Here is a 24,201-nt window from a genome sequence, read left to right as displayed (position 1 = left end):
ACTGGACTGTATGATATTTCTATTTTTAACTTTTCATTAAAAATTTTTTTAATGTTTTATTTTTGAGAGGGAGGGAGAGAGAGAGAGAGAGAGAGACATACAGACAGAGAATGAGAGGGGGAGGGGCAGAGAGAGAGGGAGATACAGAATCTGAAGCAGGCTCCAGGCTCTGAGCTGTCAGCACAGAGCCCAATACGGGGCTCGAATCCACGAATGTGAGATCATGACCTGAGCCAAAGTCGGAGGCTTAACCGACTGAGACACCCAGGTGCCCCTAATTTTTAACCTTTCAACGAACCTCCTTATTGTTTTCCCCAGTGGTTGCACCAATTTACACTCCCACTAACAGTGCATGAAAGTTCTTTTTTCTCTACATCCTTGCCAGTACTCAGTTATAAATAAGTCACAGGGATAAAAAGTATAGCATTGGAAATACCATCAGTAATACTTAATAACGTTCTATGATGATAGGTAGTGACTACACTTATTGTGGTGAGCACTGTGTAACGTATAGAATTGTTGATTCACTATGTTATAAACCTGAAACTCATATAACATGTCAACTATACTTCAAAAAATTTTTGGTTTTATTTAAAAAAATGCAAATTAAAAAGTCTTACATTTAGTAACGAATAAGTACCTAAAATATATAAAGAGCCCTCAAAACCCATTAATAAGAAAACAGAACAATTAAAACTGGGGCAAAGAAATGAATAGATATCTCAATATATGGATGGCATATAAACATATGAAGAGATGTTTAACATCAATAGCAATTACGGAAAGGCAAAGTAAAACCTCAATGACTAAAATGAAGAAAAAACAGTGTTTATACTAAATACTAAAGAGACACTGGATTATTCATATATTGCTTGTGGGAATGCAAAATGGTACAGACACATTGGAAAAGAGTGTGGCAGTTTCTTACAAAATGAAACATACGTTTACCATCATCCTCTTGGGCATTTATCCCTGGGAAATGAAAATTTATACTCATACAAAACCCTGTTTACAAATGTTCACAGCAGCTTTATTTACCATACAAAATACTGGAAACCTGACTATCTTTCATGAGTGTATGCTTGAGCAAGCTCTGGCACAATGGAACACTACTCAGCAATTTGGAAAAATGAACTACTGATACATACAACAATTTGAAGAAATCTCAAGGGAATTATGCTTAGTGAAAAAAGTCAATCTCAAAAAGTGTTATTTTTTATATTAACATGCTCAAATGTCCAAACTATAAAGATGAAGAACAGATAAGCGGTTGCCAACGGACAAGACAGTGGTAGGTGCGTGTGGGGGATGTGGATACAGTGAGGTAGCACTGGGGAGTTTTCTGGTAGTAACAGAAAGGTGGTGGCTACATGATGGCATAAAACTGCATGGGACCATACATACACACACACACACACACACACACACACACACACACACACACACACAAATGAATTTAGATTTCTTTTTAAAAAGTGCAAACTGGACAAAGTCTATAATCTAGTTAATGGTAATGTACCAAAGGAATCTCCTGCTTTTGATACTGAACTAAAGCTATGTAAGATGTCACCACTGGTGGAAGATGAGTGAAGGGTACACAGGATTCTGTATAATTTCTGTAATTTCTTGAATCTAAAATGATTTCAAAAAATTAACAATATATTTATGAGCAATGAGTAACTTACAAAATAATTATCTATAAAAATGGCAATTCTTGTAAAAAATATATTTAAAAAAACTGTGTAATTCATTAAACATGCTTTGTACAGGTATAGAAAAAAGCATGGAATGGATATATGCTGAAACGGTTACCTCTGGGGAATCCAACTGCAGGAGATGGGGGTAGGAGGGTAGACAGAAGCTTTAATTTTTAATTTTATATATTTCCATATTGTTTGACTTTTTATAAGAAAAATGAATTTTTTTATCTTTTAAAAAAGGTCTATCTGACAGGAATGTGAATGCCAGGTTAGTAAGTCTAGAGGCTGGAACTATATGGTTGACTATTTACTGTTATAATGCAGACAAAACATAATGAGAGCTTTAGTGATATATTGGAAGTTTGAGATTTCTTGAAGGGAAAGAAGTAAAAATAACCCTGAAGTTTCTAGTATAACTACTGGGTGACACTAGTGACCCCATTAAACCCAGACTGGAAATAGTGAATGAGCTGAGTGAAGGACGGAGGGAGAAAAGCTGGAACAGAGAAGAACAGAAGAACATTCAGTGTAAGGGATGTTTGGCGTTCCACTGGGACATCCAAGAGGAGATGTTCAGCAGGGGGATGGGAATATAGACCTTTGCTCAGAACAAAATTGAGACTTATCAGGAAAGAGGTGGCTGTTGAAGTTAGGGGAACAGGCAGAAGAGCATTCAGCAAAGGAGATGTAAAAGAACAATCTAACAGGTAGGAGAAATATAAGGGCTAAAAGTTATGAAGTCAATGATTATAATACACGGGGTGCCTGGGTGGCTCAGGAGGTTAGGCGTCCGACTTTGGCTCACGTCATGATCTTGCAGTTCATGAGTTCGAGCCCCACGTCAGGCTCTGTGCTGACAGCTTGGAGCCTGGAGCCTGTTTCAGATTCTGTGTCTCCCTCTCTCTCTGCCCCTCCCCCACTCATTCTCTCTCAAAAATAAATAAAACATTAAAAGAAAGTTATGAAGCCAATGATTATAATCCAGTTTCAAGGAAAGAATGTTCGGTGATGTAAAATACCAGGGTGAGGCCAAGAATAGGAATTTACTTGGTGTGCTGGACAAGGCAGAAGCCAGACTGAGGCTGAACGAGGCATGAATGGTAGGCAAAGACCAGGAGAGAGATGTTACCTACTCATTAAAAAAATAAAAAAAGAATGAACTTGTGATCATGCTACAACAAGGATGAACTTTGATGAAATAAGTCAGACACAAAAGGGCAAATAGTCTATGTACCGCTACGCCTTACATGAGGTACCTGGAAGAGGCAAATTCACAGACAGAAAGGACAGAAAGTGGCAAGGGCTGAGGGAAGGCAGAACAGGATTACTGTTTAATGGATATAGGCTTTCTATTTGGGATGATGAGAAGGTTCTGGAAATGGATAGTGTGATGGTTGCACAACATTTTGAACATACTTAATGCCACTGAACCGTACACCTAAAAATGGTTAAAAGGGCAAAATTTTTATGTTGTGTACATTTTACCACAATAAAAACAAAAACAAAAAACAATACCAAAGTCTGGCTGTGAAGAAGAGAAAGAGCAAGAAAGGCAGCAAGAGGCTAAGGCCAGATTGAGAGAGATTTTATTCTCTTCAATGATGTGAGAGACTTAGCATTCACACAGGAATACCTATATCTTGCCCCAATCTAAGGAAGGCCACTGACACTTTAAAAAAAAAAAAGAACCTTTTCATTTACTACTGGCCAAACTTTACAGAGTAGTGTCAAAGGACAGACTTAGAAACTAGTATCTGGAAATATAAATACTAAGTATTATATTAATCTATGAATAATAATCATCTGCTCATATTCAAACTGACTGAAAACTTCAGATTTAATAAGCAGTTAGGGGTAAAAAAAAAAACCCAGCATATGTACAATAGCAGCAAAACTTTTAAACTGTTTAGGAATAAACTTAACAACAACAACAAAAAACAGATGCTCAATAGCATCAAAAACTATAAAATACATGTGTGGGAATAAGTTAAACTAAAGGTACCTAGAAATTATTCAAAGAATAACTAGAAGCCTTTATTGAAGGAATAAAAGAAAATGTGAATAAATGAAGAAACACAAATGTAATATTATAAATAAACATGCTTCCAACTTACTCCATCATTAAATAAGATTTCAATGCTATTTATTTGGGGTCAAGTTAGAATGTAGGAAAAATGATCTTGGAGTTTATTTGATAATTGAGCGAAGAAAGCCAAGGAATTTAAAATTATAATGTCTGAATGATGATCACAGTGATACTATCTGGTGGAATAGTGCAGCTTAGACAAACAGATAAATGAAAGAGAATAAAAACCCCCAAATAGGTTCAAGAATACATATATAAGAATTTAGCATATGATAAATGTATCATTTCATTTAGTAGGAAAGCACAGACTATTCCATAAATAGAACTTAGGACCCTTTGGCTAATCACTTGGAAAGAAAATAAGCTAGATATTTACCTCATACCATAGAATCTATTTTTTAAAATCTATAAACATTCAAATATTTAAATATGATATGTATTAGAAGAGAATATAGTTTGGTATCTTAGGCATAGGGGAGCTTTTAAACAACTATGCCAAAGATAGAACTCATAAAGGAAAAGACTAAAAAATATAACTACTTAACCTTCTAATTTCTGTATAAGTCTAATTACATGAAATAGAAGTTGGTGTTTTGATTTTTTACTTTGCTTTTCTGTTTGGAGTGTCATTGCAACTACTGTATTGTAAATGATGGAAAATAATTGCATATGTTAAAAAAATAAATTGTTATATTAAAAAAATAAATAAATAAAATCCCGAAAAAAAAATATAACTACTACATAAAAATGAAGTTTCTCATTTTCCCTGAGGATACACCTAATAGTGGAATTCCTGGATCATATGGTAATTCTATTTTTATTTTTTGAGGAAACTCCATTACTATTTCCACAATGACGTCACCAATGTGCATCCCACCAACAGTGCATGAAGGTTCCTTTTCCTCTATATCCTCAACAAAACACTTATTTTTTATGTTTTTGATTTTAGTAATGTCTTTTCATGTGTCTACTGATGCAAAGAAAATGAAAACATGAATTTGAAAAGATATATATACCCCTATGTTTACTGCAGCATTATTTAGAATACCCAAGATATGGAAGCAATCCAAGTGTCCATCCAGAGATGGATAAAAGAGATGGTAGTATATACATACAATGGAATAGTACTCAGCCCTCAAAAAGAATGAAATCCTGCTGTCTGAAGCAACACGGATGGACCTAGAGAGTATAATGCTAAACCAAACAAGCCAGGGAAAGACAAATACCATATGATTTCACTCATATGTGGAATTTAAGAAACAGAAAAACAATGAAAAAAGACACAAACACTCTTAAATACAGGAAGCAAACTGGTGGTTGTCAGTGGAGAGGGGTTTGGGGATGGAGTGATGGGGATTACAGAGCTCTCTTATCTTGATAAACCCTAAGAAACATATGGAACTGTTTGAATCATATTGTACATCTGAAACTAATGTAACACTGTATATTAAATTAAATATGCTTTTATATTAATAAAATATACTTTTAATTAAGAAATTAAAGACCATATACTTCACTTTAAAAAAGTAAGTTTCTCTAGGTCAGAAAACACCACAAACAGAATCAGAAGACCTTCCACATGAAGTAACTGCTAGTGGCCTGCTATGAAACCAGTGTTTTCAAACACTGACCAGCAACAAGTGTGGGACTATGATCCCCAGGAGAAGCAAAATAAAAGAGGCTGCTGCTTTCTATTTTCTACCCAAGCAAGGCACAGCAGTCTCACAAGGCCACAGAGACCAATATTGGTATCTGAGGCCAAGACAGCTGGAAATTGTAGGGTAGAACTGGAAATGAGGAAGCTCCACAGAAAAATAAGTTAGGATCTGCAAAGAGGCTCCCTTGTGTTTTTGGCTCAATACTAACCTGCACATGTATAGGATGAGATTCCACAAAGGGTCCTATAAACAGAACTATCAGAGCTCACACAGGGTTGGGAGTTACTTAAACAAAAGTAGAAAGAAACCCTTCCCAGGTTTTTGTATGTTTCTTTTTTTGTAAAGTTATCTTGTATCTTATCTAGATTGAGGGTCCCACTGAGCATTCTACAACTTCAGGGTCTCAGGTTTTAGGACACAGGATCTACCTATCCTAGCCCTACCCTGAAGATGGCTTCTCATTAGAGTTGAGTTTTGGCTTGAAGAGCACTAGAGGAGGAACCTGCTAGAAAATTCTTTGGGAAAAGAAATATTATGAATATTATAAATAGCTTGGCTATTCTAAAAAGTTTGGGTTGTGTTTTTCAGAAGGGATTTTTTTTAATGCTTATTTATTTTTGAGAAAGAGAGCGTGCATGCATGCATGCGAGTAGGGGAGGAGCAGAGAGGGAGGAAGACACAGAATCCAAAGCAGGCTCCAGGCTCCAAGCTGTCAGCACAGAGCCCAATATGGGGCCCAAACTCATAAACTGTGAGATCATGACTTGAGTCAAAATAGGACACTCAACCAGGTGAGCCACCCAGGCGTCCCCAGAAGGGATTTCTTGATCTACATGCCCCTCTCCTTTCACAGACATGGAATGCTGTACGCCTTCTGAGACTACTGCAAATAGTGCCAATCCCAAGTTTTGGGTTTCCCTGATTATTAATGCTCTTTTCAAATGTTACCTCAACAAAAAGAGAGGCTCTAAGGTTGACTCAGTACCTACATGGTAGGTGGAAGGCGTAAGGGCTTGAACTCTATTATTAGCATGTAGCCCATCACCACCGCTTAAGTACAAGACAGTCCTCTGACATGTCCTGCACCCTTCCAGGTGCAGTTTTATAACGAGTGTTGCTTGTGTCCTAATGAGCCTAACCTTAGTGTAGCTATATACCTTATATGCACATATTATATACACACACCTATATATATGATAATATAGGGTAAGTTGATAAAGTTATATAAAATGCTATAAAAATATGCTAATATATAGTGTGGTACTATGTGTGAGGGATCTGAATGGAAAGAGTCAAGATAATGTTAACTAGATACACCATTCTACTAACTGTGGTTAATAAATTTTTTTGAAGTAAAAATTTTACAGTAGGGACTAGACCCTTGTGGACTCTATTACTATTAATTAAGAACAGAAGCATGTTGAAATTGAACCAAACCAACAAAATTTTAAACAAAAGTATTATTTGGTGTAGGGTACCTGATAGTAAGAAACCTCTCTTATGTAGTCTTCAGCTCGATGACTGATGTCCTTTTAGTACAAAAGAGGTCACATTTTATATCACATGACACCAGTAACTCTCACAGCCCTAGTCAGAAGATTCTTATACTCTTACCCACTGGTTTCGGAGGGGGGAAAGTCAGCCTCTAGACTGTGCACTGCTGCTGCCAAATCCTATTTACTCCCTCATGGGAAAAAAATTCCCCCTATCTTAAGACTTTTTCTCTACTATGCCAGAGGTTGAAAACCAGCTGTCTGGGAGCCAGACTTGGCCTACAGATAGATGTTTTTGTTCAGCCCAGATTAATTTTTAAAACAATTTAAAGTTATTTGTGAATATGTAAAAATTGGAAAATGTCGCCCACAAAAATCCACATTTTCAGCTTCTCTTGAAAAATTAAGAATACCCAGCAACACTGTATTGTATACCCATTTCCTCAGGACAACAATCTGGTTCACTACAGCCCACAACCGGCCGGCCGTACTCCTTTACGTTACCTGCCCGGCCCCTGCAGGCCGCGTGAGTTAAGAGAGCTCTGCTCACCATCATGAGCGCTCTCACGTTCGCCAAGCACCTACACACCTGGCAGCAGTCGTCCTCTTGGCTCCAAATCCCTCCCCATCACGGTGGGTTACTCTAATGTTCACATGTACCATCCAGCCAAAATCCTTCCAAATTTCATGCCAATAGTGTGCACCTCTAGCCAAACACAGCCAAGGCTATATCCAGAATGCTATCTTTACTGAAAATATTCACTTCTGAAAGATTCAATTCCAATATCCTACTTTCTTATCATAGCCTTTTATCTGTCCTGTTTTTTCATTTTCTCTGACCTCAAGGAAACTTATAAGCTCATTAATTCCTATTTCCCAAACTATCAAGCCTCTCTTGGCTTTAGTTTCCTCTCTCATCAGCCCCCATGCTTTAAAAAATTAGGTAATTACGGGGCACCTGGATGGCTCAGTCGGCTGGGTGTCTGACTCTTGGTTCCAGCTCAGGTCATGATCTCACCATTTTGTGGGTTCGGGCCCCACATCAGCTGTGCTAGCAGTGCAGAGCCTACCCGGGATTCTGTGTCCCTTCCTCCTCCGAAACAGATTAAGTAAACTTAAAAATTTTTAATTAGAAACAATAAAAAATAAAGTAACATGTGTATAATGTGGTGTATCTCCCTTCATCAATAATTGTACCTGAAGATAGATGTGGGGGGTGGGTGGCGATATAAAATAATTTGGCAAGAAATGTGAAACATGTGAAAGTACAGAGAAGTCAAATGCAAAATCTGAGTAACTTATTAAGCTTTAAAGATAAAACACAAATTGCCAAGTAATCTCAAGCCTCTCTGTAGAGCTGCTTTGGGATATCCCCCAAACCAGAGACTATGTATGTAGTCACAATCTGCTGCTATAAAGAGTCTTTTGGTGACAAAGTCTGAGAAGCTCAAACGTCAACCTGTTTTTTCCTTGCTGACACCTTCAGTTCCCAATCTTTCCAATACATTCAGAAAATAAAATTCGAATCTGAATCAATTCTATCATCTGCCTTCCAGTTCCCCAACAATTACACAACCATGCCAACTGATGCTGCTATAGAAATGAACGGTCTGCAACATTGGCTGGACCCTCAAAGGCTCCTCAACAGTTCTGAAATGTCCCTAGTCAGCTACTTTTCAAATTTCCTGCAACAGATAATTCCAACTCTTATCAACACTTTTCTTCAAATTCCTTCTCCCACCACTTCACCCACTGTCAGCAAAAGACCCTGTTTCCCACTTTGGAGAGAAAATAAAAAGCTACTGGGCAGAAACTTCTCAATGTGTATCTTCCCACCTTCTATAAAGACTGCCTCTCATATCCTTAATTTTCTTTTCTTTCACCTATACAAAGGTCCCTTGTCCAAATGACTTCATCCCTTTCCACATACTGATTACAGTCTTCCCTCTTCCCTTCATAGGCAAATTTCTGTTTCTCCTTCCTCACTTTCCATTCAATCATATCCTCTGCAGCCTGGCTTTGATTCTACCCCCTCACTGAAACAGCTCTTCTAACAACCATCCTCTTTGGTCTTCTCTGTAGCACCTGACCTGTTGGCCATTCTCCTCCTACGTTGGGTTTCCAGGTCATTACTCTCTTCTGTTTCTCCTTTCATTCTGGCCACTCCTCAGTACTCTCCACCTGATCCCTTAAAGGCTGGAATTTGTCAAGTCTCTTCTCCTATGTTTTTCCTCAACTAAGCAGAGGCTCTTAATTTTTGAGGGGTCACATACAACTTTAGTAATATGACAAAACTATAGTCTTTCTGCTTAGAAAAACATACAACCAAATTTTACATACAGCATCAGAGGTGTTCAATGAATATACCGTAGCTCCTCTATGAGCCCCGTCTACTTAATACTTTCATATGGTGATCTGAAAAAACATCCATATTTACAGTAATAACTTCCCTTCTGAGCTTAAGACATGTATATAGCTAACGATCTACTAAGTCTTCACTTGGATGCTCTACCTCAGTAAAACACACCCCAAACTGAACTCGATCACTTTGTCTTCAAAACCACTCCTCCTATATTTCCTATATTATGTTAATGGCACCACCAGTTACCTAAGTCAGAATTCTGGATGTCATCCGATTTATCCATCCTTCGAAAAGTGGAAATTTTTTTGATTACAAAGTATTGTGTGCTCAATGAGATATATTCAAGCACCTGGGACTCTTGGGTGGCTCGGTCAGTTAAGCATCTGATTTTGGCTCAGGTCATACTCTCATAGTTCTTGAGTTTGAGCCCCGCATCAGTCTCTGCACAAGTGCAGACCTGCTTGAGATTTTTCTCCATCCCTCCCCAACTCGTGCATGCACGCGCGTGCTCTCTGAATAAACTTAAAAACTAAAAACAAAAAATTCAAACACCTAAGCACAAACAACTACAAAGTGAAAATTATCTTCCATCTCTCCCTTTAGTAATTCTATTCTTTTTAAAAAAATTTTTTTAATGCTTTTATTTATTTTTCAGAGAGAGACAGAGCATGAGCGGGAAGGGAAAGAGAGAAAGGGAGACACAAACGAAGAAGGCTCCAGGCTCTGAGATGTCAGCACAGAGCCTGACACAGGACTCAAACCCAAAGACTGAGAGATCATGATCTGAGTCGAAGCCGAATGCTTACCTGACTGAGCGAGCCACCCAGGTGCCCCTAGTAATTCTATTCTATGGCAACAAATGAGCTAGTGACTGATTCCTTTAGATGGGTATGTGCTCTCTGGTTCATTGGTCCCTTTTGAGCCCATTTCACTCAGACTTATCTTGCATGGATAAGATCTGAATTTGCAACCCCTTCTGTATATACTGTCAAATTATCTATTTTTCAACATCTTGAATACATTTTCATATCAGCATATACAAATATACCTTATCAGCTAATCTACCATTTTGAGAGCTAAACAGTACTCTACCATATACAGGTACCATAATTTGTTTCACTGATTTCCTACTGTTGGATAATCAAAGAGCTCCCATGTTTTTGCAATTACAGTAGACTCTTGAACACAGGGGTTAGGGGTGCCTATACCCTGTGCAATCGAAAATCTGTTTGTAACTTCTGACTCCCCAAAGACTTAACTACTGATTACTGAATGCCTTACTGATGACATTAATGGTTGATTAACATGTATTTTGTATATGTATTATATATTCTCACAATAAAGTAAGCTAGAGAAAAGAAAATGCTATTAAGATAATCATAAGGGTATCATGCTAAGCGAAATCAGTCAGAGAAAGACAGGTATCACATGATTTCACTCATGTGGACTTTGAGAAACTTAACAGATGAACATAGGAGAAGGGAAGGAAAATAAAATAAAAACAGAGAGGGAGGCAAACCATAAGACACCCTTAAAGAGAACAAACTGAAGGCTGATGCAGGTGGGGAAAATGGGTGACAGGCATTAAGGAGGGCACTTGTTGGGATCAGCACTGGGTGTGATATGTAACAGATAGATCACTGGGTTCTACTCCTGAAACCATGACTACACTGTACATTAACTTACTTGAGAATAAACTTAAAAAAAATCATAAGGAAAATACATTTAAGAGTGCTTTACTGTAAAAAATCTGGTATAAGTGGACCTGCACAGTTCAAACCCATGTTGTTCAAAGGTCAACTGTACGATGTTGTAATTATATGTGTATTTGTACACATGCTTTTGCAAACTTGTGTGTGGAGTATTCCCTAGAGGTGAAACTGATCAAAGGTGATGAACATTTACAATCCTTTAAAAAGTTTGTACCCATTTATGTTTCCACTCAAGAGCATATGAGCTCCGGTATCATCTTGAATTCTCTCTGCCCTTTACCCAACACCCCCATCTTCCAACCATTTATGAAGATATCAATTCTACCTCCACAATACCTCTACAATCTGACCCCACCGTTACATTCTTACTGCTACTTATCATGGCTCAGGCCCTCAGTATTTTTAACTTGGACTACTGTCAACAGTTTCTCTATTGGTCTATATATCTAATTCCCCTCTTATGTGTTCTTTAGAGAGCTTCCAGAATGATCTTGCTAAAATGTCTGTTATGATCTTCTTTCATTTATTAAAAAAATTTTTTTTACATTTATTATTGACAGAGAGAGACAGAGCACAAATGCGGTAGGGGCAGAGGGAGAAGGAGACAGAAATCAAAGAAGCTCCAGTCTCTGAACAAGCTGTCCGCACAGAGCCTGACACGGGGCCTGAACCCGCAAACTGCGAGATCATGACCTGAGCCAAAGTGGGTCGCTCAACCAACTGAGCCACCCAGGTGCCCCTCTTCTTTCCTTTTAAATGCTTAATGTGACACACAAGGCCTTTTGTGATTTGGCCCTATCTATCTTGAAAAATTCCTCTCTTATCACCAAAAGTAGCTTCTACTCTTTACCCTAGCCAAACTCCACTATTTGCACTTCCCTATCCAAGGCACCTACTTTTATGTTTGTGCTCTCTTCCTGGAACTTCTTCCCCACCATTCTCTATTTGATTATTTGGCTTGGCACAGGAGGTGCTGAATATTTACTTAACTACTATAATCATCATCCCTCAAAATTCAAAAACCTCTAGGAAGAGTTTCTTGCCTTTTCATACTAGTAGAAAACTTGGAAAACATACAAAAGATGAAAAGAAAATCCTAACCCTACATGTCAGAAATAACCACTATTAACACACTGATGTGTTTCCTTCCAGTTTTTTCTATATATACGCACTTTTTAAAAAGTATAACTGAGAGGAAATAAGTTTTGTGCTCTGCTTTTCTCATTTAACATGGTGAGCACTTTGTATTTAAAAAAAAAAAAGAACTCTCAGGGGCGCCTGGGTGGCTCAGTTGGTTGAGCGTCAGGCTTCGGCTCAGGTCATGATCTCGCGGTACATGGGTTCGAGTCCCACATCAGGCTCTGTGCTGATATCTAGCTCAGAGCTTGGAGCCTGTCTTCAGATTCTGTGTCTCCCCCTCTCTCTGACCCTCCCCTGCTCACTCTCTCTCTCTCAAAAATAAATAAAACATGGAAAAAAAAAAAGAGCTCTCAATCTTTACATAATAAGCCATTATATCAACAGCACAATAACTAATCATTCCCTCTACACTAACCATTCAGGTTATTTCTCTTTAATACAAATAACACGGGGCGCCTGGGTGGCTCAGTCGGTTAAGCCTCCGGCTTCGGCTCAGGTCAGATCTCACGTTCGTGGGTTTGAGCCCCGCGTCAGGCTCTGTGCTGATGCTAGCTCAGAGCCTGGAGCCTGCTTCAGATTCTGTGTCTCCTTCTCTCTCTGCCCCTCCCCCTCTCATGCTCTGTCTTTCTCTGTATCAAAAATAAATAAAATATTTTTTAAAAAGTTTAAATTATAAAAAAAATACAAATAACATGATCAGGAATATCTTTGTCTACATCTCTGATTAGGGCAGGTTATTATACCATGATGTGTATGCCATGCATATAAACACTTACACACATTACTTTATTTAACCCTCATGACAGCCCTCTAAGGAGGGTATCATTATTATTCCCATTTTACAGATGGGAAAGCAAAGGCTGTTACTTCCCAAAGTCACACTGCTATTAAATGATGGGACCAATATTCAAATTCAAGCCTACTTGATTATAAAGTCTGCTCTCTTAACTATTTTTAAGGCCCTCAATGCTGCCAAAGAGCTTTCCAGAAATGTCTTACAAGCCTATACCGCCAACAGCAATATGTGAGAGTACCCGCCTCACCGGCATCGAATACTCGCATTAAAAAAAATGGAGGGGCGCCAGGGTGGCTCAGTTGGAGTTGGTGGAGTGTCCCACTCTCGATTTCGGCTCAGGTCATGACCTCACAGTTTGTGAGATCCAGGCCCGCGTTGGGCTCTGTGCTGACAGTGCAGAGCCTGCTTGAGATTCTCTCAGTCTCTCTGCCTCTCCCCTGCTCATGCATGAATGCGCGCTCTCTGTCTCTCAAAACAAATAACTAAACAAACATTTTTTAAAACTTGAGTTCATCGAATAGGTGGGAAAAAGGCATCTCCCTCTTTGTTTCAATTTGCATTTCTTTGATTACTGGGTGCAAATGAATATCTAGTCATGTTCATTAGCTATTTAATATTGGTCTTCTCTTAATGAAATGTTTAGAGGTGCAGTAGGCATGACTTTGAGTAGATAATGAAAGAAAATGCAAAATGCTAATTGATTCATGATGTGGTTTCATCTTAGCTTGGGCAAACCATGCAGTATTTAATATATAGTAGCAGAATATTTACTATTGAAGCTTAAAAAAAAATAAACAATATTGGTCTTCTGTGCTCTGTCCATCTGCCCCCTGTTCATTTGTCACTTAGCATCTTCTGGGTTTTTCTTATTTGCCTTATCTAAACTCCTTTTTAAATATGCTTCATATCTTAAGTCAGCCATCACCAAGGCCGCACAGGTTTTCTAGAACACTCTTGTTTATCACTTGTTACAATCATTTTAGATGTCTGTGAGCCTATCAGCACTTCTTTTACCAGATTCCTACCTGATCAGCCTTAAGTGTTTTCAGAAGACAATAATGGAAAGATAACTGACCTGACAAGGGCCTTTCCACTCTGATTTCCAATGAGCACAAGGGAGTGCTCGCTTCGGCAGCACATATACCAATGAGCACAAGGGAGAGAGTTGATTCTTTTAAATCAACCCAGTTGGAACAAAAATGGAAGGATCACCTCCTACCACTTCCCTTAATGATATATATAAAGGTTCTGGTAACGTATAGGTCTCTGCACTCACCCTGTTCTCTCATTCCTCCCTAATACTGAACATTCTCTTCTCTATGCCCATTTCCTCATTTCTCTGGTTGTCCCTTCCTTCACCTCCTGCCTCCAATTCTCTGTCTCTTCTATCTAGCCACACCCGTTGGGCTGAATACTGCTGCAGTGGAGTCACACAATCACGTGGATCTTTCAGTTGAGACCTCAGTATGCTAGGTAATTCTCTCAAATGCCCTTAGCCTCCTCTTCTATTTTGCTGAAGGAGTTATATGAGATCGTCATCTCACTGCTTATTCCTCAATGTCTTTCCATTTAAGATAAAATAAAGCCTCTTTAGGGGCACCTGGGTGGCTCAGTTGCTTAAGCGTCCTTCTCTTGGTTTCGGCTCACGTCATGATCTCACGGTTTGAGCTTGAGCCCCATGTCTGGCTCTGTGGGGGCAACATGGAGCTTGCTTGGGATTCTCTCTCTGTCTCTCACTCTCTGCCCCTCCCCTGCTCTCTCTCTTTCAAAAATAAATAAATAAAAACTTTAAAAAAATCTCTTAAGTAGGACATACGGCACACACAAAGCTCTCTAAAATTTGACTCCTAGAGACTTCTACATAAAACCAACATGCACCTGTGACTGCAACCCCAACCACTTGTCTCTTAAGGCCATCATGTAATTTTGGGCCTCTGTGTCTTTACATACTACTGTTCTCTGCCTGGAATGTTTTCTCCTCCACATTCTTTGCCTAGCAAACTCTATTGATCCTTTAGAAATCAGCTTAAGAAAGCCCTTTTTCAGGGGCACCTGGGTGGCTCAGCTGGTTAAACGTTTGACGTTAGCTCAGGTCATGATCTCGCAGTTCGTGAATTCGAGACCCACATCGGGCTCTGTGCTGAGAGCTCAGAGCCTGGAACCTGCTTCAGAGTCTGTGTCTCTCTCTGTGTCTCTGTCCCTCCCTTGCTCGAGCTAGGTCTCTCTCAAAAATAAATAAAGATTAATAAAAAAAATTTTTTTAAATAAAACTCTTTTCCAGAAAGTTTCCTCTAATCACCCTCTTGATTTAGATATCCTGTCTCTGTCCTTTGGCACTCTGTGCATACATTAGCATAATATTTAACTTCTATAAATTTTCTTTTCTGTTTCTCCGACTAAACTCTAACCAATGTGGGGATAGGAATCATCCCTACATTGATTTTATATTTGTGGCATCTATCAGTGCCAACACATATTAGGTGCTTAACCAATGTTTACTTAACAAGCAAGCCATTCGAAAATCTTGATTAGCTTATCTATGAAGCCTTCTCTAACCCGTAGGTGAAGGTGTTCTTATGCTCCTCTAGTGCGCTTTGTAGTCCTTCTAACACAGCCTTCATCGAGCTGCATTTTAACAGTCTCCATCACTCGGACTGGGAATTATGTGAGCAGACTGATTGTGTCTTTCCTACCAGACTGAGTAGTCAGCAGAGAAGTAAGTGACTAGCTGGCGCCTGGGTGGCTCAGTCAGTTGAGCGTGGGTTTGAGCCCCACGTGGGGCTCTGTGCCGACCGCTCAGAGCCTGGAGCCTGTTTCATATTCTGTGTCTCCCCCACTCTTTGCCCCTCCCTCACTCATGTGTACTCTCTCTCAAAAATAAACATTAAATAAATTTTTTAAAAAGTAACTAGCTCATTAACCTATATTATCAGCTCATGTACTGACTCCAAACTCCATGTTCTGAGGAAGCTCACTATGGTCTCTAGTTCCACATTTCCTTAAGCTCCATCTAAAGGCCCGGGGCATAGGTGAATTTTCATCTCATGGAAAGCAGTGATGGCTCAAAGCTGAAAGTAATATCCTTTTGATTTTTATTCTCTTCTCATGTTTCTGGGCTTTCCAAAGTTTAAAAACTAAATGTACCTTGCCTTTCCATCATTAAAAGTGATTAGCAGACTTTACAAAACACACTAAAATATGTGCCTGTTTAAAAAAAAAAAAGGCAGAGTTCAGTCAATTGATTAAGCCTGCTATCACTGTTCAAGGCTAACTAATTGTTCATGCAATTACATTTTAATAATGCTAACTAACACTGGATGGATATATCGATGGAAAGAAATTAAAAGAGGACAAATACCCACCATTATACTTAACACTGTTGGCCAGAATAAGGTTGACATCATCAAGAAAGCTCTCCCGACTCTGGTACTTGTGCTTGGAGATATTCTGTGATTAAAAGAACCAGGGACTCAGATACATGTACAAAGTTACTTGACTCCAAAAAGACATTTTAGATCAAATCACTCACCTTACGTATAGTCTCTAAATCCATTGGACTGACAATCACTTTGTAATAATCTGGAACAAACTTCTTATTAACTGGGTGATGAAATGGCCAAGACTAGAAATACAAAGCATGAAAAATTAAATGGAAAGCATTCTTTATACCAGAGATTCTCAGTCTTCATTGGGTCACCCATATGCCTAATGCTCCAAGAAAAGCTATGAACCGCTTTTCCCAGAAAGACATACAACCACACAAAACCCTGTATATAATTTAAGGGGTTCTTGGATTCCTTTAAGGTTCCTATGCCCTGATAGTGTAAGAACCCCTGCTCTATACTCACAGTTAAAACTTCATATTCCCTAACCCCATTCAGAAACTTATTGGCATTAACACATATATAGTATATGCCCACAACACAAAAGGAAATGGAGCTCAGAACTTCTCAGGGAGAATCACTGCCAAATGATTTTCATACAGTCAACATGGTAGCTCTGCCATAAAGTTGCAAAAACAACAAAAAGAGTCAAACAAAAGATAATAAACAGTGGATAATTAATAAACTGTCATTTGTCAAGAAGCACCTCTCTATTCAAAGCCTCCCATTAGCTGGCATCCTGATTTCTCTCCAGGGCTATTCGGGAGCTTTCAAATAGTGAATGTCAGCAAAAGGAAGAGAAAATTTCTCTAGCCACAGATTCCTGGCCTCTGATTTTAATGATAAAGCAGTCATACAGCAGAAAGAATACACATGCACATCCTCCTGCCCTTTCTCTTCTCCTTACTATCTTCACAATATTTAGCACAGAGACCACTCACATCTGGAACTGCCATCATTTTCTGGGTGACAATGTTGTCCAGAATGAAAGAAAATGCCACTTGGTCATCATCATCCAGCAAGGGGTTGATAGCTTTCTCCAAACGAGCCAATTTGTCTTCTTTCTGATATGAAACAAAGCAAAGAAAAAACAGGTTTCCTTGAGGTGTAATCACCACAGAAAATTATGGGTAACTTATGGTTCAGTCGCCTACTACCCTTGCCCAAAAAAATCTAAACTGTCAACTTCAGTTCCAGGCAGAAAGTCCAGATAAGAGAAATGATATTTTAGTAAAAGGATCAAAAGGGATATACCAACTGATCCTTTAGTATTCTATCTTCTATTCTTGTAGATCACCAAAAATATACATCCCTGGGAATTGATAGCTTTAGTTCCCACAACAAAAGCACCTTCACCAAGTTAGGCTTTACTATCACGCAGCTTTTGCTGTGAAACTGTTGCTGAAAACACTGGACATATTGCTGACTAGTGACTTTTACTTAAGGGACTCTAGTCCGGTAAATTCATTTCAGACTATATTGGGAATAAATTTGTGGTCCAACTGCCCCACCTCCTCACTGATACATTACAGGTTTTTAAATTATTTTTTAGTCTTTTCAAAGTTTAGCCTTTCTGGTGGCCATGTAATAGTACCTAACCATGTAACCATGGTTTAAATTTGCATTTTCCCAATGATGGATCAACTTGAGGAATGTTTCCACGTTTATCAGCCATTTGATTATCCTCTTTTATGAAATGTCTACTTCAATATTAACATCATAATACTTCCATTTTTGTAAGTTACCATTTGGGGGTAAAAAATGGAATATATATAACCTTTTAAAAAGTAAAGGTCCTCTCTGCAAAAACAGTCTCTTAGGTCTGGCTGACTTCTTGGGAATTTACTTTCCTTGGCCCTTTCTAAAGTTATGTGGGTTCTAGATTTCAATCCTAGCTATACTATGTAATAACCATGATGCCCAGGGCAAGTAATTTTCTTCTATGGATCTCGGTTTCTACATCTACAAAAAAAGGAATTATAGGATTTCTAAGGTTCCTACCTCTCGAACATATTAAGGATCTACCACTGCCACATTTCTCTACTCTTCCTTCTGTTACATTCTCTCCTTCCTCAACCCTGCTTACTAGCCACCTTCGAATTCCACTGCTTTTCTCTCATTTTAAACATCTTACCTCTTTGAGTTTTTCATCACAGAGATCCAGCATGGATTGAGAGATCTGAGTCAATGAGTGCTTTGGACCTAAATGTATAGAGGAACAATAAGAGATGAGACCATTAAACATGGGAGGCAAGAGCTGCCAATACCACTCAAGACTTCTAACGCATTTACTTAAAACACCTAATATGTGCCAGGCACCAGCCTAGCTACTAGGTTAGACAGATGTGCCAGTCTTATCTCCATTTTGTCAGTGCTAACACATGGCAGATACACAGCATGAATGAATAAGCTAATTTTAACTTCCTTATTTACATATATCCAACAGCACTATTATTGATACTGCTGCCTTTAATACCCTGAAAATGGTACAGTGGATTGGGGAATGATAATTTGTTTAAGGACAGCTGTGGAGATCAATGCATGATTTACACTCTTTCCATACTTAGCATATAAAATTTGTGATTGCAATTTCTGTTTATAGAACTCATGGTTTGTGATGTCCTCCCAACAAATGGCTAATCCAAAGCCTTGGTCATAAAAGACCCTCCATCCCATCTGAGACTATTTCGTTTCCCTGAAATCTTTAACAAGAGCTTCAGAAAATCCTGGAACTGTTTCCTCCACTCTCCACTTATAGCTGCCCTGATTTAAGCTCATTATAGGAACAGTTAAGACATTTTCATCTAGAGTAATTCTGACTGCTTCCTTTCAGTATCCTCTGCTGGATGATCTTCCTCTGTCTATTCTTTTATGTAAGTGTTCCCCCACAGACCCTAAACCTGTTGCAACTCTAGTCTCAACTAATTAATTTAGCATTCATTTGTTTATTCATCCAACAAATGATTAATGACGGTCGGAGATGTGTTCAGTGATGAGAATGAAGGGAAAATAAGACACAGGTCCTACCTTAGTTCTTGGGTCAAAGAGAATGACATGAAAATAAATCACTGCCAAGACAGAGTATGAGTGCTTAAAATATCTATGGATGAAATGATACAATGTCTGGGAATACAGAATAAACAAACAAGGATCAGCCATCTGAAAGTAATTGTTGAACTAGATGAATAGGTGTGCTGAGGTTTATTCTCTCTCTACTTCTATAAATACCTTCTGTATATTTCAGTATATGTGTATATGTATAGAGAGAAGTAGAGAGAAAGCGGAGTCTACGTGCAAATAGAGGAATACAGTGGTTGCTATGAAATATGGTAGGGTTGTGTATGAAACATGTTGTCAGTTGTTTTACAACAATTCAATCTGCATACTCTGCATACTGGGAAGTAGGGAAGGCTTGCTGTGACTGACATGAGAGTCCTATCATTAATGACAAGAAGAGGTCCATCAGGTAGACAACAGGGTAAACAGACATTCCAGAGGAAAGAAAAAGTATACAAAGTTATAAAGTAAGCAAATTAATAGAAAGATCAAGCAACAAAGTTCACAAGAACCACAAGGAGTTTGGTAGAACTGCAATACAGGTATGTGTGAAGGAGAAATAGGAAATGGAACTTGGAAAGGCAGGAGGGGCCATATTATAACAATCTCATAGGTGATAGAAAGCAACTAAAGATTTTATACTGGAAAATAATTTTTCAAATTTGTGTTTTAGAAAAAAAATACCCTTATCAACAGTGTGAAGAATTGGGATGCGTGGGTGGCTCAGTTGGCTGAGTGGTCAACTCTTGATTTCAGTTCAGGTTATGACCTCATGGTTTGTGAGATGGAGCCCCGTGTCTGGTTCTGCACTGACAGTGCAGAGCCTGCTTGGGGTTCTCTCTCTGCTTCTCTCCGCCCTTTACCCGCTTGCTCTCTCACTCTCTCTCTCTCAAAATAAACATTTAAAAAAAACAGCCTGAAGAATTAAGGCAAGTAACAAAGGGAAAGTCTGGAAGCTGTTGCAAGGGGTCAAACAAGAAATTACAAGGGCTTCAACTAAGATAGGAGCAACAGAGACTGAAAGGAAGGGGATGTATCCCAGCAAACTATAGAGGATTGAATTTATAGGATTTAGTGACCTAGAAGTTGGGGAAGAGAGGGTAGAACCAAGAATGACCACCATTTCTAGGTTCTATAAGTAGAAGGACAGTAATATCAATGAGCACTGGGTGTTATACACAGGGGATAAATCAATGGAATCTACTCCTGAAGTCATTATTATACTATATGCTAACTTACTTGGATGCAAATGAAAAATAAATACATTTTTAAGAGGGATGCTAATATTGTCAATCTAAATAAGGCAATCAGATAAAGAGTTGTCAGCAGTGCACTAAGAAATGGACATGTCTGGCAGGCAACTGGAAAATGAGTATAGAGCTCAGAAGAGAGGTATGGGCTGGAGACAGTGATATCAGTGGATATATGGTGGCTGAAGTCATGGGAATGAAAAAGATGGGAAATAATTAGAGAAAATACTCCCAGAAAAGAGAGAAGAGAGTATCAAGGAGCAACAAGTGGCCAATAGTGCCAAATACATTAAAGTTCAAGAAAGATTTCCAAGCACATGCAAAGATGCTCAGTATCAAAGACAAAAACTGTATGATCTCACTTTATGTGTAGAATCTTAAAAAAAAAACACTCACAGAAAAAGAAATGAGACTTGTGGTTACCAGAGGCAGAGGGTAGAGGACAGGGCCATTGGAGGAAGGTGGTCCAAAGGTACAAAGTTCCAACTGTGTTTAATTTTTGAAGTTTTTATTTATTTTAGAGAGGGAGTGAGAGAATGAGTGGGGGAGGGGCAGAGAGAAAGAGGGAGACACAGAATCTGAAGCAGACTCCAGGCTCTCAGCTGTCCGCACAGAGCCCAATGCGGGGCTCAAACACACAGACTGTGAGATCATGATCTGAGCCAAAGTCAGACGCTTAACTGACTGAGGCACCCAGGTGTCCCTACAAAGTTCCAATTGTTTTTTTTTCCCTAATGTTTTATTTATTTTTGAGACAGACAGCATGATCAGGGGAGGGTCAGAGAAAGAGGGAGGCACAGAATCTGAAGACAGGCTCCAGGCTCTGAGCTGTAAGCACAGAGCCCTATGGGAGGCTTGAACCCACGAACTGTGAGATCTTGACCTGAGCCGAAGCCGGACGTTTAACCGAATGAGCCACCCAGGCGCCCCCAAAGTTCTGATTGTAGAGAAATAAGCACTAGGGATGCAATGTGCAGCATGATGACTACACTCCAGTTAAGGCTGCTGTATGGTATACAGTAAAACTGCTGACAGTCAAGAGTTTTCATCACAAGGAAGAAATTTTCTTTCTTTTTTTTTTGTATCTATACGAGATGATATATGATTACTAAACTTACTGCGGTAATCTTTTCACACTACATTAAGTCAAACCATGATGCCATATACCTTAAATTTACACGGTGCTATATGTCAATTCTATCTCGGTAAAACTGGGGGGAAAAGATGCTCAGTATCATTAGTCATTAGGGAGACCACAGTAAGATACCACTTCACATCCACCAAGATGGTTAGAACAAAAAAGATGATAACAAGTGGTGACAAGGATGTGAAGAAATCAGAACCCTTACATACTGCTGACGGGATTATAAAATGTTGCAGTTGCTCTGGAAAACAACTTGATTGATTTTCAAAAAGTTTTTTAAGCCTATTTATTTTGAGAGAGAGAGAGAGAGAGAGAGAATGCGAGTAGGAGAGTGACAGAAAGAGAGGGCTGTCAGCACGGAGCCTGGCGCGGGGTTCGATCTCATAAACTGTGAGATCCTGACCTGAGCCAAAATCAAGCATTGGATGCTTAGCCAACTGAGCCACCCAAGTGCCCCAAGTTTTTTTAAACTTTTTTTTTTTTTTTTTAAGAAAAAGAACCCACAAGCAGGGGAGAGGGGCAGAAAGGGAGGGAGAGAAGGAGAGAGAATATTTCAAGCAGCCTCCATGCTCCGCATGGAGCCCAACGCGGGGCTCAATCCCATGACCCTGGGATCACAACCTGAGCAGAAATCAAGAGTCAGATACTCAACTGAATGAGATACCCAGGTGCCCCATCAAAAAGTTAAACATAGAGCTTCCATGCAATTCCACCCCTATATATATATATAAGAGAAATGAAAACAAACGTGTACACAAAAGCTTATACACAAATGTTCACAGCAACATTTTTTTGTACTAACCAAGTATAAATAATGGAGATGTCTACAAACTGATGAAGAAATTCTTAAAATGGGGTATACCTATACAATGGAGTTCTAAGTGATGATAAAAAGGAATGAAGTACTGATACATGCTACCACATACATATTAAAACTGATCCCTTTAAAAGCGTGAATTGGGAGCTCCTGGGTGGCTCAGATTGAGCATCTGACTTTGGCTCAGGTCATAATCTCAAGGTTTGTGAGTTTGAGCCCTGCATTGGGCTCTCTGCCGTTGAACTCAGAGCCTATACGTCAGATCCTCTGTCCCCCTCCGCCCACCCTGCATGCACGTTCTCTCAAAAATAAGTAAATATTTAAAAATAAATAAATGTGTAAATTGTATATTATGTGAATCACATCTCAATAAAGCTATTTAAGTGAACAGGTATTTCTGGAATGTGGCCACTTGATCCAGCAATTAGGAGGTTACTGGTACTTCTGCGGAAGGCAGTTGCTGTAAAGTGTGAATGTAAAGTGAGTAAGTGGAGAAGAGTAGATCAAACATAGTGGTTAAGAGCATAGGCTCTGGGGTGCCTGGGTGGCTCAATCAGTAGGCATCTGACTCTTGGTTTCAGCTCAGGTCATGATCTCACTGTTCGTGAGATCGAGCCCCGCACTGGGCTCTGTGCTGACAGTGCAGAACCTACTTGGGATTCTTTTTCTTCCTCTCTCTCTGCTCCTCCCCAACTCATACTCTATCTCTCAAAAAGAAATAAACTTTAAAAAAAAAGAGCATAATAGGCTCTGGAATTACATCTGGATTCACATCTCTGCAACTTTTTAGCGGTGTGACCACCTTAGTGAAATTATTTAAACACTACAGGATTATCTATTTATCCGTAAAAATAAGGATTATAATAGTACCCATTTCAGAGATTTCTTAAGGTGAAATAAAGAAAACAATGCAAGTAAAACACTTGGAGCCAATGATAGTACTGCTACTACTACTATTATCAGCAACAGGTTTGAGGAAGAAAGGATTGAGCTGGGGGGATGTAACGCTATGAAAAAGTCACAACTTTAATTTCAATTTTTTTTACACGGCAATGAGAAGAAATGAAATCATGTCATTTGCAGCAACTTGGATGGAACTGGAGGGTATTATGCTAAATAAAATATGTCAGTCAGAGAAAGACAGATACCATATGTTTTCACTCATACGTGGATCTTGAGAAACTTAACAGAGGACCATGGGGGAAGGGAAGGGGAAAAATAGTTACAGAGAGGGAGGGAGGCAAACCTTAAGAGATTCTTAAATACAGAGAACCCAACTGAGGGTGGATGGGGGGAGGAGGGCACTTGTTGGGATGTGCACTGGGTGTTGTATGTAAGCCATTTTGACAAATTGTATTCAATTTTTTTTTTTTTACTAACATCTCTACCTAAATGACCCACAGGCACTTTAGCTCTGTATTTTCAAAGTCAACTCATACCTTCTCATTCCTATTTCAATCTAACTCTTCTTTTTTTCCTTTTGTTTCTTTAGAGAGAGATAGAGTAAGGGAGAGAGACAGAGGGGAGAGGGAGAGGAGGGAGGAGGAGCGAGGGAGGGGGGGGGAGGAGGGAGGGAGGGGGAGAGAGAGAGAGAGAGAGAGAG

At 39.1% G+C, this 24,201-nt stretch overlaps 1 protein-coding gene across 5 annotated transcripts in view; it reads right to left on the bottom strand.

Moving 5' to 3' along the window:
- The window catches only part of TAF1 (TATA-box binding protein associated factor 1), an 85,396-nt gene that overhangs the window by 24,102 nt on the left and 37,093 nt on the right, over window positions 1-24,201 (bottom strand). For all 5 annotated transcript variants that reach the window (XM_029929872.1, XM_029929871.1, XM_029929873.1 and 2 more), the window contains exons 29-32: window positions 18,465-18,532; window positions 17,272-17,394; window positions 16,477-16,569; window positions 16,310-16,394 (exon numbers count right to left, since the gene is read on the bottom strand). In XM_029929872.1, the coding sequence (XP_029785732.1) occupies window positions 16,310-16,394; window positions 16,477-16,569; window positions 17,272-17,394; window positions 18,465-18,532 (369 nt within the window). The remainder of the gene's footprint in view (window positions 1-16,309; window positions 16,395-16,476; window positions 16,570-17,271; window positions 17,395-18,464; window positions 18,533-24,201) is intronic.

The sequence above is a fragment of the Suricata suricatta genome, chromosome X (assembly GCF_006229205.1).
Source record: "Suricata suricatta isolate VVHF042 chromosome X, meerkat_22Aug2017_6uvM2_HiC, whole genome shotgun sequence".
NCBI lineage: Eukaryota > Metazoa > Chordata > Mammalia > Carnivora > Herpestidae > Suricata > Suricata suricatta.
The sequence above is the reverse complement of the archived record's forward strand: the minus strand, read 5'-3'. Positions and strand labels throughout refer to the sequence as shown.